General features: G+C 49.0%; 2 protein-coding genes across 4 annotated transcripts in view; one reads left to right on the top strand and one right to left on the bottom strand.

The window, feature by feature from the left end:
• Window positions 1–6,083, top strand: part of LOC133347189 (kinesin-like protein Klp68D) — a 36,155-nt gene extending 30,072 nt beyond the window's left edge. For both annotated transcript variants that reach the window (XM_061559253.1, XM_061559252.1), the window contains exons 18-22: window positions 362–457; window positions 574–621; window positions 1,467–1,581; window positions 1,766–1,835; window positions 2,513–6,083. In XM_061559253.1, coding sequence (XP_061415237.1) covers window positions 362–457; window positions 574–621; window positions 1,467–1,581; window positions 1,766–1,835; window positions 2,513–2,645 — 462 coding nt within the window. In that variant the 3' untranslated portion in view covers window positions 2,646–6,083. The remainder of the gene's footprint in view (window positions 1–361; window positions 458–573; window positions 622–1,466; window positions 1,582–1,765; window positions 1,836–2,512) is intronic.
• Window positions 6,084–6,681: 598 nt separating this feature from the next.
• On the bottom strand, window positions 6,682–12,276 carry LOC133347187 (protein fam-161-like). Of its 2 annotated transcripts, none has more exons than XM_061559251.1 (7): window positions 12,106–12,276; window positions 10,823–11,244; window positions 10,418–10,676; window positions 9,660–10,264; window positions 9,296–9,460; window positions 8,300–8,500; window positions 6,682–7,594 (listed from the first exon to the last, which is right to left on the bottom strand). In XM_061559251.1, the coding sequence occupies exons 1-7, from the start codon at window positions 12,253–12,255 to the stop codon at window positions 7,480–7,482; spliced, it is 1,917 nt and encodes a 638-aa protein (XP_061415235.1). In that variant the 5' UTR covers window positions 12,256–12,276; the 3' UTR covers window positions 6,682–7,479. The 2 variants fall into 2 exon arrangements, with proteins under 2 accessions (XP_061415235.1, XP_061415234.1); XM_061559250.1 differs by having other exon boundaries at window positions 6,686–7,594; window positions 10,394–10,676.
• Window positions 12,277–15,165: the final 2,889 nt, after the last annotated feature.

Genomic DNA, 15,165 nt, shown 5'->3' with positions numbered 1-15,165 from the left:
TTACCGAAAGAACCAAGAAGATGAATCCCTGCAGTCACGAAAGCTTTAAATCGAAATTCGCACGCTTGTGAAACTACATTGAGCGGTGTGTGATGTGAGCAGAAAATCTTTAATTTATTAAGTATCCATATTACTTTTATTTCATGGGAACAAGATCTTAAACGGTACATTACTTTGTCATGCATTATTAATTGATTTTGTCTGCTGATTTTTTGTCACTATTATAGATATACTTTGGAAATAAATCTAAATCAACGTTGTATTGCTGCCATCTCCCCGGACAGGACGTGAATGTCAGTGGTATTAACTTGGCGCGGTACAGACGATTCGGGTTGTCATTCTGCGCTGTGGTGTCCTGCAGGATAGGCTACTGCAGGAGCTGCAGGACTCACGGTCTGAGGCCGGCCAGCTCAGAGGTCAGACGCGACAGCAACAAGTCGACGCCGCACGGGAGAAGGTTTGGGCCCAACTTCCTGTTCGCTCAGCACGTTTCGTCAGATGAAACAAAATTGTCATTGCCGTGTGTTTTTTTTTTACCGCCCCCAAGAAACTAAAAGTTGAATTTTCTTCCAGGAAATTCTGCTGGCGGAAATTGAAAAGCTGAATGGTCGTCTTCAGAGGGTGTGTATTACCGTACATTGTATCTACGTGATCAGAAATGTTACGTTTTTGGATCGGTCTGTCAGCAAGTCATGGCACCTACTTGAGAAAATTGTACTGTGCAGAGTCGATTAAGGGCTCATTCCTACCGGAAGGAACTAGATTTGTATGATATTGATGATGAAGAATCTACGATCTTTACCTGAGGAAAAAACTGACAAAAATCTATACCATGCTAAATCTTAAAGGGTTTAAGATTTTTTTTTTTTTACTGTATTTGATTCCTGTTAGTTGAGAGTTGAGCAGTTTTGTAAAATTAACTGAAATCATGTTTACCTTGCTAATAGGACAGGCTGGTGCTAACATGTGTCATGTTATTATTTCTATAATTATCTCAGTCATACTACCTTTATTGTCATACCATTAGAGTCTTCAACTGGACACCATGCTTTCCTAGCTTCGCCACCACTGTTGTGTATGGTATGGTAAAGTACTGTATGGCATCGCCAATGGCAGAAGGTAGTTCACTAAATAACGCACGATGTATGAATTCACATTACCCAGAATGAGTTTAACCTCATCAGATCTCGGAAGCTAAGCAAGTTTGAGCCTGGATAGTGCTTGGTTAGGTGACCGCCATGCACACCCGGCTGCCATAGGTGGCTGCGGGGCTACGTCACGAGCAGCATTGGGCAGTGCCGCAAAACCCATTTTGTTCCAATGCTCCCACGTCTATGCTTCACCAACACACGCCGACCAGCTTGGTGAAGTTTGGTCAATAAAACCACACACACGTGTACAGCGTGGGGAGGCCCTCATCCAGCAGTGGGTTCACAGACGAGCTGCACGTGTGCGTCGTTTCGCAGCTGGGTGCCGAGGCCGCCCTGCTGAGAGGGACGGTCGAGCGGATGGAGAGGGCCCCAAACTCGCACCCGTTCAAGCAGCCATTCCTCGGTCCGGAGACCCAGCTGGGTCAACGAGGTGGGTGCGCCCTTTCCACATGCGGCAAACATGGCATGTCTCGATCGCCATTAGTTTGTTAAAAGGCAACGTTATCTATCTCTCTTTGTATTAGATAATTGCATAGATTGGTGTACTAATGAATTATATATGGATGCATGGGTGTCTATGCGTATGTAATGTGTGTCAACTGGCCTTCTCTAAGATGGGAGTTACATGGAGGAGGGTGATTATCTTGAGGAGCTCAGCCGTGCCCGGGAAGCCCTAAGGCAAACGTAAGCCACGCATGATCCAGCCTGCCCACGAGTCAGCCACACATCAGTTGGCCTGCATACCAACCCTGTCCACGCACGAGCCAACCACACACTGTCCCTGTGATTTTATGTAACAGCACAGCATTTCCGTATAAACTGCACAAATTGCGCTGTGAGTTTAAGAATATCATTTAATTCATGAAGTGATGCATTGGTGTAGGCCTCCTCTTTACCACGAATGAGGCTTTCATTTTTATTGAATTCCTTTAGCACAAACTCATTGCAATTGCAAGTCTATATTAATATTGTATAGAGTATACTTAGATCCGTAAGTCGGACTCTTCCAGAAAGATGCTATTATTAAATATCAAAACATTGAATGGTTGCAGTGGCGGCGGTGGTTCATGCACTGCACTCTGAACCCGCTGACCTCAGTTTAGTTCCCAGTCCACGGTTACCAGCGTGGTGAAATGCGTTTAAACAACCACCATTACCAACACGGTGTTGGGAGGCCTTTATCTAGCAGTCGATTGGTCAGTGTGAGTGAAGTCGCGTTGTACTACCCAGTGCCGGTTCACATATTGCTCACCGCTGACTGACGTTAGCCGTGGCTGGGAATTTAACGCCCCCTTCAAAAGATCCAACTGAATCCTGGCGTCTGCCGCTCGCCCCTGTTGCCATGTGGTCTCTCCCCGCAGTCGGCGAGAGAGGAACCTGCTGCTGGACGTTATGAGCATCATGTACACGCGCCGCTGGTTCGCGCCAGAGGCCACGGTGCACGTGCGCCGCACCCTGCAGCGCTGCGGCGTGCATTCTGCGCAGCACGACTGAGAGACGCGGTGAATCGGTGGCACCGGCCCACCGGGCGACTGGGCACCCGCTCGGTGATGCGGTCCCAAAGTCCGTCACCACGCTCGCAGTTTAACTTAAGAGCTCCTTCTTCAGTGAGCCCAGCTGAGTGTGCGTAAAGACCCCATGTGTTGTTGAGTGTCGTGTTATATTCGGCATAAACGATGAGAATGGAGGACTTTTGGAAGCAGAGCTGGGGTCGATTACAGTTGTAATTGTATTTGCTGCTGTGGTTAAGATAATTGACCACGGGTCTGGTGGGAAGTCTGGAAAATCTCGAGTTGTGGGTACGGGAATCCAACGGATAAAATCGGTTGGATGGATAGACTAATAGAGCAGGTTCAGGAGGACACAAGTCTAATTGCAACAAATCATAGTGTCATGACGATTTCGACGCAATTGCCTTGAGATGGGTTCTTTGTTATGGAGCCACGTGCTCACACTCGGACAGGCGGAGACCCTCCACTGCAACAGCCCCGAGTCTCCCGCGCATCTCCCTTATATACGGTCTGAGGCCACGCCCCCCATTCCGGAACCTTCTTGCTGGTTCTAGACCGCTCGCTCCACCAGCAGACTCCACCGTCCTCTTCTGTCACCTGGCCACGCTCCTATTCTCGATCATTCCCGTTGCCACCAGTCCATTCGTACTGCAGCCTGACTCCCCTGTCATTACCTCCTGTGGCCACTAGTCCACTCACACCGTATGTTGACGCTCCTGTCAATATAATTGGATGAGAAAAATCCGGATTGGTTGACTTTCCAGAGCGGAAGGCTTGCTGAAGGAAGCTTTAGAAAGATGTTGCAGAAAAGCTAAGACGTAGAAAAAATGTGCTGCTTGGTAACTTGAAGGGGTCCCGATGGTGAAATGAACCCAGAACCAAATGCCCGATTGCTCGGAGGCCCAGTAAAACCGTGGGCACAGTCCCGGTGACTTGCTCATGTGCTGGCCGGCGCCACCGCTGCTGGTCAATGCTGGTGGCATGGTGGGACATGGGTGCCATGCAGTGGCGTGCACCCCGGGTGTTGGGCCGTCGCGTGACCGACGGAGGTAGTCATGCTAGAACGCAGCCTTCACGTTCATACGTGCACTTTTGTGTTGGTATAACGTTTGTTTACATCCATAGATGCTATTGCTACGCCTGTACGTTGACATGCGCGTCAGCATAGTGTCAGTAGATGTTTACCTGCAGGATAAGTAGAAACTGTATAAACTTTGACCACTGTTCTGTGTGTTTTGGCAGACATAACGTATTGCACAATGACAGCAGGTTTTTGCAACCTGTCCATTTAAAGTGTTTTTATTTCACAGAGCCCCATGTTTGCAAGTTGCGGTGTGTCACACAGAATTATTATTTACATTGTACTGCTTGCATTTGCACCGAGTGAACATGAAATATTACCAAGAGAAAATGTTAATTTACCTAAATTACTGTATTGGTAAACATAACATGTAATGCTCACATAAATATTAATATTTGTAGGCCTTAGCAGGACCCTCGGTCGAAAAGTGACATCAAGTATAGTCCCTGGGTGTCTACCAGGCCAGGGTTGAGAGTTTCCTCGCTGAAAGGCCGTTCACCCACGCCTCCCACTTTACGTACCAAATCAAACGTGAAAAGTAGATCCTAGCACAGGTGTATATTTACACAGTGTGGTTTTCAGGGCTCTATTTCTCCCCCATTTTTATCATCTATCCCCCACCTCTTCTTCAGCATTCTCAAGGATATGCAATTGAAGTCTTCCCACCACCCAGTGCTGCTGTGATGCTGACATTGCGTAGCTGTTCATGCCGACACAAATCCATCTGCCGCATGAGAATCAATTGTGAAAGTCGCGTGTGACCATGCAGCCCGGCAGCTGCAACTGGCTGTCTGTGGGATGCCTGCCAAAGCCAATGAGAGGTGGCACCGCTGTTTGCTCCTGGACCACGTAGCAGAGGCAGCCTCGCCTCCCTAGCAGTCGCTAAGACGCCCCAAGGTGGCTGCTCTTGGCATTCGCAGGAACGCGAGCCTACGCGGTCTCCACTACCATAGTGGACTGCGCCAAAATTATGGATCTGGGTTGGGACGACTCCCAGCGTGTTCACGACGCACAGCAACGCACGAATTCTGTCGGTCGGCCAACGACAGAGCGTTGATTCGTCCATGCACGTCGAGTGTTGTTGTTTTGTTTTGGTGCAGCCTCATCAGCCACTTATCCACCCAGGTGTGAGTGGAGCAGGGATGTCACGCAGTGGTCCCTAACCCATGCGATTGTTACAGGCCACATCGGTCTGCAGGGTCCAGCTGCAGGAGGCAGATCCTCTCTATAAAGCATCGAAAACTATTAGGATAGGGGCCGTCCATAAATGACGTCATGTATCTGGAGGGGGGGGGGGAGGAGTCAGACATTTGTGACGATTTGTGACGAGGGGGGAGGGGTTTGAGAAATGTGACGTCACATCAAAATGCGCAACTTTAAAACACATTCCTCCTGCGGAGGGAGCTGGTAGGAACGTTGGGTTGCTCGGTCAATGGCCAGGGTCAACGGCGGCGTGGTGTATTCCACAAATATGCCCGACTGTGAAGGCGGGCACAAGCCGGCGTGAGTAGGTTAAACGTTGAGTTTTATAAGGGCACCACGGGGTGACCAGCCCCTCCCCACCCAGCCTCACCCCCAACCCAGCCCCTCCCCACCTTCCCCCTCTCTGCACGACGGACGGACACAATAATCCCCTGTGGGCTGGTGTAACCAGAGGTTCCTACCAGTATAAATATCGTCACACATCGTCACAATGTCTGACCCCCCCCCCCCCCAGGTGCGTGACGTAATTTATGGACGGTCCCGAATGATATCGGTCAATTACATTTATATATACCGACGTGTCAACAGCTTTATCTGCTGAATGCGTAAAGGTACTAAATACAATATTTCCCAGTCCTGTTCTTGACCAATGCAAACCATCAGGACAACTGTGCAAATACAATGACACAGCCAGTCGTGATTGCGTCATGTCCAGGGCAGTATCGAGGAGATTGCAGTCAAGACCTCCCAGCAGTTGAATGATTTTGGCTTTTTTTTTTAAAGAAAATGACTTTCCTTTTAAATGTGAACTTTGGAATTTATGAAGTGCAAAAAGTGATAACCACCATCTACTCATTTGACATTAAAATGGTGATGGAAAAAATGTATAAGCATCGGTGTGGGTTTGCTATTTTACACCTTAAGGAATAGTTTACACAAAATATCGAGTTGTTCTCTGCTCCAACAACCAGGACCCCAATCTCTGAAGAGTCGCAGTCTCCTGTGGCTCCCGTAATGTTGACCTCCCACCCCTGTATTCTTGGTTCTTTCGGTAAAGTAACGTAGAAGGGAAGTAATACAAATAAAACATAAAGTTCTCACGACGTTCAAGCCACAACGCAAGCAGCCGTCCTCAGGTGAAGAAACAGCATCCTAATGAACACTGCTAAGCTTGGCAGCGTATTTTAAGCTGGGTGGGAGGAGGAGAGCGCCTTGACAAGGTCCAAGACCTTCCTCTTGTGCCTATGACCAGTGGCGTAGTAGCGACATTATCAGCTCAGGGGGTGCGGCCATCGGTCAGGTGGGGCCCCCAATATTTGATTTGTCTCACTGAGGCTAAATATCGCCGCTCCTCTTGCCTAATCACATCGTCGTTACACTCACGGTCTTTGATATTTAACGCTGTAGGGGCACTCCGCCTTCGCAGAATGCAGCCACGACAGCGTCGCAGTACCACTTTGCAATATTACATTACTGCTGTAATTAAATCAAAACATTAATCTAAATGAAAGCATTTTCACGTAAATTAATTTTAACCGCGTTTTAAATAAGGTTTTGTTCCTTTGCACTGTTGTTGAAAACATCTTATGGCAGTTGTCAAGGGGGCCCCAACTCGTAGCTTTGGCCACGGGGTGGGGGGCAAAGGCCCTCCCTGCCCCCACGCTTGTTTACGCTACTGCCTACTACACATACAACGTACTGTATATATATAAACACACACTTGTCCTTTGCCCGTGATTCACGTATCTATTTGCAGATGCAGCTGCATTAAACGACGACTCTGTAATCCAACACTGGATAAAAAGAGACAGACCAACAATGTGTTGTGTAGCTTTGTTTTAGACGTTGTACAAAGTACACTGCAAGCCCAATTTGTGAAGACAAGTTGCTTACCTTTAGTGCTACATTTCACAGATTGCTAAGATACGAAGATAGATGAAAATAATGTGTTGACAAACATTAACGTGGAATGTTAATACCAAAAATTGCAATTGACAAAAATCTTGAAATGCAAAACAATTAAAATCGTGTACGCAGGTTGCTTTTGAGCACAATTTAAATTGGTTACTTTCACCCATCGTCACATATTAAACTTCACTTCTAATTACAAAAATAAAGGGTGACCTTGATGCCCCGGCGCAATATTAAAAACATCATCATCGCTATTAAATAATTATAATTTAACACATTTTTATCAAGGTCAATTGAACTATACACACACACATATACTGACTTGGTAGGATGAAGATTTATTTCCTACGATTTGTATCCCTAAACCTCTAAACGTCCACCAATGTTGGTGACACACACGTCCTAAGTTCTCACCAACATCAGGTGAAATGCGTCTGTCAGTGCTGTTCATCACTCAAGCTTTTAAGTTGAAAATTTTAAGCATACAATTGCAGTATGTTGCCAACAGCAACCACGCAGTTCAACTTGCTGTCTCAAAAAAACTGTAAAAAAAATGGATGATACCATTATTGACAGCTAAGCAACTGTTCTAACTGTACGGGAAATATTTTTTTTCAGGATGTCATTGTCTTATGTCCTTGCGTATATATCCATCCTCCCAAGAGATGGAGCGCTCATTCTGGGAGGGGTGGAATCCGAGCTGGCCTCTTTGTTTTCTTCCTTCGGTCCGTGTGACCCTGTGTGCACACACAATGCAGTACCAGTCTCGCTTGAAGCCAATCAAACAAGTGCAATATAACCAATGAAACGAAGCTGCTACAAAACCTGCACAATTCCACTGCTTTTGTACAGGGGTTACGAATATTCCCGAGATAAGGGAGGCTTGGACGTTACTTTTATGCAGGGTTAATGGTGGTCAAACTCCCCTTTGGTCCATAATTTCATGTTTTACCAAATCTGCAGAAATGTCGACAAGGTAATGAAATCCATAATATAGGTTTTTTGGTTAGATCACGTAAATGTGTCGTTAACCTCACCGCCACCCGACAGCCAATTAGTAAGGTTTGTCACGTGCACAGAACATGCCAATTCATTACTAGTACAACACACTGGTGTATTGGAGAGCAAATCCACAACATTTACACGTGTGCTGACAGTAATTCTTAAGTAATTGAGATTCTCCAGTGCAATCAATTTCAGTTAAATATGTTGCCGAGATGTTAACTATCACGCCAGGTACACAGGTTTTTTTCCCTTCACATTTATACTTTTAGAGTATTTTATAAGCCACTTCGTTGAGCTATCATTTGTGGCCAGGTCACTTCTGAAAAAAAGCTGCATAGCTCAGTGGGCCTTACCTGGTAAAATAGATATAGTTTAGTTTAAATGTGAGTCACCACACTTCAGAACACACACAAAGCTCCGTTTCTATTCATGCAAACCTCTTGTGGTCTTCAGTGTAGTCGCTGTCCCACTCATCACTGAGCGACAATGAATTCCGCTTGTCCCTGTGTTTGGCCACGCCACGGGACCGGGATCCAACCCGCACTCCACCACCCGCCTGCGAGGGAGTGAGGGGCCAATGCTGTGCGGGTCCCCCGTGTTGCGTGGGGTCATCTGCCACACTGGATGATGACGATGCACTGTTGAGTGGGTACATAATGTAAAATCACACTTGGGACCAGAAAGAGTGCATTCACACCCATATTCACTTCAAACACTGTCATTAAGTTACTAAATTTTTCTGTAAGCTCGACGTTTTTTTAATAACAATAATTTTAACAGGATTTTGTGGTTCACTGCATTAAGTTGTCACCGAAGCAAACGAGACAATTCAAATTCTGCAAAAGCTAGGGATAATGGTATTTTATATTTGCCTTTTTACACAATCTTTTGAAATTCACATCACTTAAAACTGCATATATGTACTCAACAATTCTCAAATTCCAATGACTCATCCATGGACTGCAGCACATTTGAGACTGAATGTAAATTTAAATATTTCCTGAAAACAGTTGGTCAAAACGTCTACCACCAGTGACAGGAAAACAATGGCTATACTTCCATCGCATAGGTTTTTTTTGGGTTAGATCGCGTAAATATATAAATGTGTCGTTAATACCCGCCACCACCAGACACAGCCAACTAGAAAGGGTTGTCACGTAAACAGAACATATCGGGTGATGGCGGGTTTTAACGACATATATATTTACACAATCTAACCCAAAATAACCTCTAATGGATGATATTGGTCGCGAAAGCCTACATGTTAAAATGGCTATACTTCTAGGACTAAAATTATTCCTATTAATTATTTCAAAACAACACATTTCTTCTTTTAGCATCTAAAAATGTGATCTGTTTGTTGAATAACATTGTCAGTAACGCAAGTTGTGGGATCACTGTCATAAGGCATGAACCAGATGCACGTTGCGTACCTCGACCGACGTCCTGAATCGGAGTCGTCCTGACTCTGCTCCTCAAACATGATGTGAACACCCGGCATGTGGCCTCCCACGAGAGTTTCCGTTCGACTGTTGCCATTGTGACCTATGGTCACTTCATGGAAGTTATTCTTCTGGAGCAGATCCTTAGGAGTTTCCCTGCACAAGGTAGAGCCATGAATTCGTTGACTAAACGTTCTGCATCACGTCAACAGCTGGCTTATGTGTGGGGTAAGGTTAACCATTACAAAGCCATCTATGGATACAGGCCAAATATTCCAATCTATGCACAATAAATAGATGTTATTAATTACAATTATAGGAGTTTGGACACCAAGGTGAACTAAATATATATTACCTGTGTATTTGTATGGAACTGGATGCTATTGGAATGGAGGGCTTGGACTGGTCCCTCTGCTTGCTTTTCGTGCAGCAGGCATGACGAGCCCTCTTGGGAGAGGCTGCACGGCGAGCCATGCCGCCCGGCAGCGCCGACTCTCTCAGGGTCTCGTCTGCTCGCACGCGCATGCGAATTCGCCGGTACAGCTCCTCCTCCCTGATCCGCTCGGCAACTGCGGGGTCGTACACGCTGCGTGGCACAGGCTTGGCCTTAAATCCACGCTGCTCCCCCGCATCTCCTCTGCCCGTCACCTCTGCCTGCTGCATCTTTGTCGTTGATTTGTCATCCCGCGAGGCTGTGTTAGATTTTTTATTTGGTTGGCGGTTGTCTTGGTGCATCGCAGTGAACAACGGCTTAAAAGTGTGAGCTGGCACCGGAGTGGCACGGAATTGTTTCTTTCTCAGGGCCTCCAGCTCCGCTTCTTGCTTTTGCTGCTCTTGCACGAGTTTCTCCAGACGACGGGCCGAGCGAGACTTCACCCCGTGCCGCCTCCTCTCCTCCTCCCGAACCGTCATACCGAAGGGCTCGGGTATCGTGATTTTTGGTGTCCACTCCATCGGTTTCTGGCAGATGATTTCAAAACGCTCATAAAATATCTGCTTTCAAAACTTATGTAAGATATCAAAAGTTATTTTCCACTCAATTTACCAACATATTTGAAGAAGTAATTTTCTGTGCTTGTGGCACGATACCTTTGCAGCAGATTTTCTACTCACTGATGTCAATGACTCGGACGTGGTTCGGACATGCTCTGGCTTCTCGCAGGGCGCGTAATCATCGACGCTGAACCCTTCCCACATGTGGTGGAGAAGCGAAGGAACACCGTCTCTGCCTTCGGCACGGCGCTTCACATTCAGATCCTCTCCATCTGACATTGCATGCTCATCTGAGCTGCTTCCTTCCTCCAACGAATGGTTGCTCCACCGAGCATCATCATGCAGGGATGAGCTTTCTCTCGGCAGTTCCGGCTGGAATCTGCAGGAATGACAATGCATAAAAACAGCAAAATGTTTTTCACAAAACGGCCTTAAACATACATTATGCAACGTTGTTTTCAAAATACACATCAATACACGAGCGTAAATATATCGATGCAGTAACATGTAAAGATATTTAATCACCTGTGACTGCTGGTGCCAGAAATGTTCACCCCAAATGCCAATTCCGGCATAAACTCATTGCGACCGTCTTCTGACTCGTCGGCCACTGAACACCTGGCGCGAGGACGTCGTGGGTCTCGAGAGCAGATGGAATCTCCTTCCTTGGCCTCCTGCCCCGAACCGTCGTGGCCTTGGCGATGGCCTTCATCGTCTGTATGGCGAGGAGTGGCCGTGGACTGATCGTTGCTGCCTCGGCGCCCCTGCTCACGGCTCAGAGCCTCCAGACGCGCGAGCTGCCTGCCCTGCAGCGTCTGCAGTTCCTGCAGCTTGGAGGCAAAGGCCTCACTTGAATGCTCACTCACCGCCTCTGCCAGCAGTGAGTCCAGCAGTTTCCTGGTAATGAAAGTGTCCTCCACACTTGTGGTCCGGTCTCTCCCGGTGCTCTGTGTGGGAGAAAACTATCCGTTGGAAGTCACATTTTCTGATTCTATAATAATAATTTTCCATTTGTATATTCACTGTTGAATGAAGATAAGCTAATGTCCTTTTTCTCTCCCGAATCAAGACAAATGAGGTTAATTAAAAGTAACAAGAGGTTTTTAACCTGTCACCGAGAGATAGTTCAACTTTTCTGCGGGCTGGCCCTCTTAAATTAACTTTCTGTCTTTGGAAGAAAATTGTAATTTCCTTAGGAAGACCATTCAGTTGAAACGTCAATCTCTTTTCAGGAAAACCCCAGGTATTACCTCTAATTGACCTGTTAATCACTGTACACGTATTCACCGAAGCAACGAATGTAAACAATGAGCACAAATGAGCAAAGTGCCATACAAGCTCTATAAAACTAAAAATTGTTAGTTTTTTTTCTCCTTCTGACGAAGCTTCTAACTCGTGTCTGGCAGCTCCACGCGCACGGCCTCGGTGTGCGGCTGCCCGATGAGACATTTCATGTTGAAGCTGCATCGTTCTCCCGTGTATATGGAGGCCTTCGGTGAATGGTCAGCATCGCCACGGCAACCGTAAACAACGCGAAATTGTGGGACCCAAAAGGGGGAGGAAGTGGCGGTCAGCGGCAATCAACCCGCGCCAACGCGGACGAGACCCAGAGCAGTAGCGACATGACACTGGGACCACGAGCGATGAGACGAAGGACAGCAGAAGCCACGACAGCCGCACACATAGACAGCTACCCCCCCCCCCCCGCCGCCGCTCACCCACTCGTCCACGCGGTCGTTCATCTATCAAAAACACCAACAGTGGTGTCCACTTGGCTCGTGCAATCTCAGCGGGGCGCATGTCTGTACCTGCTGCTGAATCCATGGGTTGTTGCCGTCGTCGCTGTCGTTGTCCTCACTGATGTCCCAAGCGGGTTCCCTTGACCCCGGGTCGGTCCGGGGTGACCAGCGGCGAGGGCTCGACCCGGAGCAGCCCGACCCGGCAGGCGACGACTCCATGGGCAGCCTCGCGACTCTAAGGCGACCACTTCCGGGGATGCGTGGGGGCGGAGCTAGCGACGGAGGGGGTGGAGCTAGCGACGGAGGGGGCGGAGCTAGCGATGGAGGGGGCGGAGCTAGCGACGGAGGGGGCGGAGCTAGCGACGGAGGGGGCGGAGCGAGCGACGGAGGGGGCGTAGCTAGCGACGGAGGGGGCGGAGCGAGCGACGGAGGGGGCGGAGCGAGCGACGGAGGGGGCGGAGCTAGCGACGGAGGGGGCGGGGCTAGCGACGGAGGGGGCGGGGTTAGCTACGATCGGGGGCGGGGCTACACATGAGGGGGAGGGGCTAGCAATACCGATGAGCTATTGCCCGAAACGTCGCCTATGACAGCACAGGGGACTCCTCTACTTACGAACTAGTTAGGTTCCAGAGATCTGTTCGTAAGTCCAACTTTACTCCTATCGATTGTACGGCGTGTACACTAAATACGGGGAATGGCTTTAAAAGTGGTATAACCTCCTGTAGATTGAGATGCCACTGGTTCTTCATGTTCTGTAGATGTCACTGGTTCTTCATGTTCTACGGATGTAGATGCCACTGGTTCTTCATGTTATGTAGATGTAGATGCCACGGGTTCTTCACGTTCTGCAGATGTAGATGCCACTGGTTCTTCACGTTCTGCAGATGTAGATGCCACGGGTCCTTCATGTTCTACAGATGTAGATGCCACGGGTTCTTCATTTTCTGTAGATGTAGATGCCACTGGTACTTCATGTTCTACAGATGTAGATGCCTCGGGTTCTTCATTTTCTGTAGATGTAGATGTCACTGGTTCTTCATTTTCTGTAGATGTAGATGCCACTGGTTCTTCATGTTCTGCAGATGTAGATGCCACTGGTTCTTCACATTCTGCAGATGCCATTGGTTCTTCATGTTCTGCAGATGTCACTGGTTCTTCACGTTCTGCAGATGTAGATGTCACTGGTTCTTTATGTTCTGCAGATGCCATTGGTTCTTCACGTTCTGCAGATGTAGATGCCACTGGTTCTTCACGTTCTGCAGATGTAGATGCCACTGGTTCTTCACGTTCTGCAGATGCACCTAGTTCTTCATGTTCTATTTTTTTGCTTGCGTTGTGGCCGAAACGTCGTATTTTATTATGTTTTATTTTATTATTTCCCTTTTACGTGACTTTACCGAAAGAACCAAGAAGATCTTCATGTTCTGTAAATATAGTCACTGTTGAATGAAGATAAGCTAATGTCCTTTTTTCTCCCGAATCAAGACAAATGAGGTTAATTAAAAGTAACAAGAGGGTTTTAACCTGTCACCGAGAGATAGTTCAACTTTTCTGCGGGCTGGCCCTCTTAAATTAACTTTCTGTCCGTGCAGATGCAACTAGTTCTTCATGTTCTATTTTTTTGCTTGCGTTGTGGCCGAAACGTCGTATTTATTATGTTTTATTTTATTATTTCCCTTTTACGTGACTTTACCGAAAGAACCAAGAAGATCTTCATGTTCTGTAAATATTTTTTGTCTATTTGTTTGTCTTTCTTCCTTGTGATGGGACTTTGTAGGACGAGCGTTGAGATGTATAAGGGGCACAGGGTGACCAATACGGTTTGAATTGGTCCGAAATAAAGTAGGGCACTGATAAGGGGTTGACGGGTATGAGATAACGCATCCTCCACCTCAAATGCAAAAACACATTCCTCCTGCGGAGGCAGCTGGTTAGAACGTTGGGTTGCTTGGTCAATGGCCAGGGTCAACCGCGGCGTGGTGTATTCCGCAAATATGCCCGACTGTGAGGGCGGGCACAAGCCGGCGTGAGTAGGTTAAACGTTGAGTTTTATAAGGGCACCACGGGGTGACCAGCCCCTCCCCACCCAGCCCCACCCCTCCCACCCCCACCCAGCGCCTACCCACCCTCCCCCTCCCCACCCAGCACCACCCTCCCCACCCTACCTAGCCCCTGCCTCCCTCCCCACCCAGCCCCTCCCCACCCCCCCCTCTCCACCCAGCCCCACCCCTCCCATTTTTGTATACACGACGGACGGACGGACACAATAATCCCCTGTGGGCTGGTGGAACCAGGAGGTTCCTACCAGTATTATTATTGAAGTAGATGACATCCAACCAACCAATGGTCTTCATCCGTTTCAAACAAACTTGAACGCCTTCGTCAATCAAACCGCGACCTCCAATGTCAGTACCACCGCTCCCCGCGCCAATCTGCGCTCGCGATGTCATGGGCGGGGTGTGGGGTGTAGAGGGGAGGTGTGCAGGGGTGTGAGGTGGGGGTGTAGGGTGGAGGTGTGGGGTAGTGGGGGGGTCTCGGGTGGAGGTGTGTGGGGGTGGTGTGGGGGGTGGGGCGTAGGGGGGGGTAGTGGGGGGGGTGAGGTGGGGCGTAGGGGTGTGGGGGGGTGTGTTGTGGGTGGGGGTGCGTGGGGTATGTGGGGGGGATGTGTGGGGTGTTGGGTGGGGGGGGGTGTTGGGTGGGGGGTGTGGATGGGGGGGTGTGAGGGGGGGTGTGAGGGGGGGGTGTGAGGGGGGGTGTGAGGGGGGATGTGAGGGGGGGGTGTGAGGAGGGGGGTGTGAGGGGGGTGTGAGGGGGGGTGTGAGGGGGGGTGTGAGGGGGGGGTGTGAGGGGGGGGTGTGAGAGGGGGTGTGAGGGGGGGGGTGTGAGGGAGGGTGTGAGGGGGGGTGTGAGGGGGGGGGTGTGAGGGGGGGGTGTGAGGGGGGGTGTGAGGGGGGGATGTGAGAGGGGGGTGTGAGGGGGGGTGTGGATGGGGAGGGTGTGGATGGGGGGGGGGTGTGGGGGGGGGTGGATGGGGGGGGTGTGGATGGGGGGGGGTGTGAGGGGGGGTGTGAGGGGGGGGGTGTGAGGGGGGGGATGTGAGGGGGGGGTGTGAGGGGGGGGATGTGAGGG

This window comes from Lethenteron reissneri, chromosome 25, assembly GCF_015708825.2.
Source record: "Lethenteron reissneri isolate LAM-NWPU_2019-01 chromosome 25, ASM1570882v1, whole genome shotgun sequence".
Classification (NCBI taxonomy): domain Eukaryota; kingdom Metazoa; phylum Chordata; class Hyperoartia; order Petromyzontiformes; family Petromyzontidae; genus Lethenteron; species Lethenteron reissneri.
This window is presented reverse-complemented; position numbering and strand designations above follow the sequence as displayed.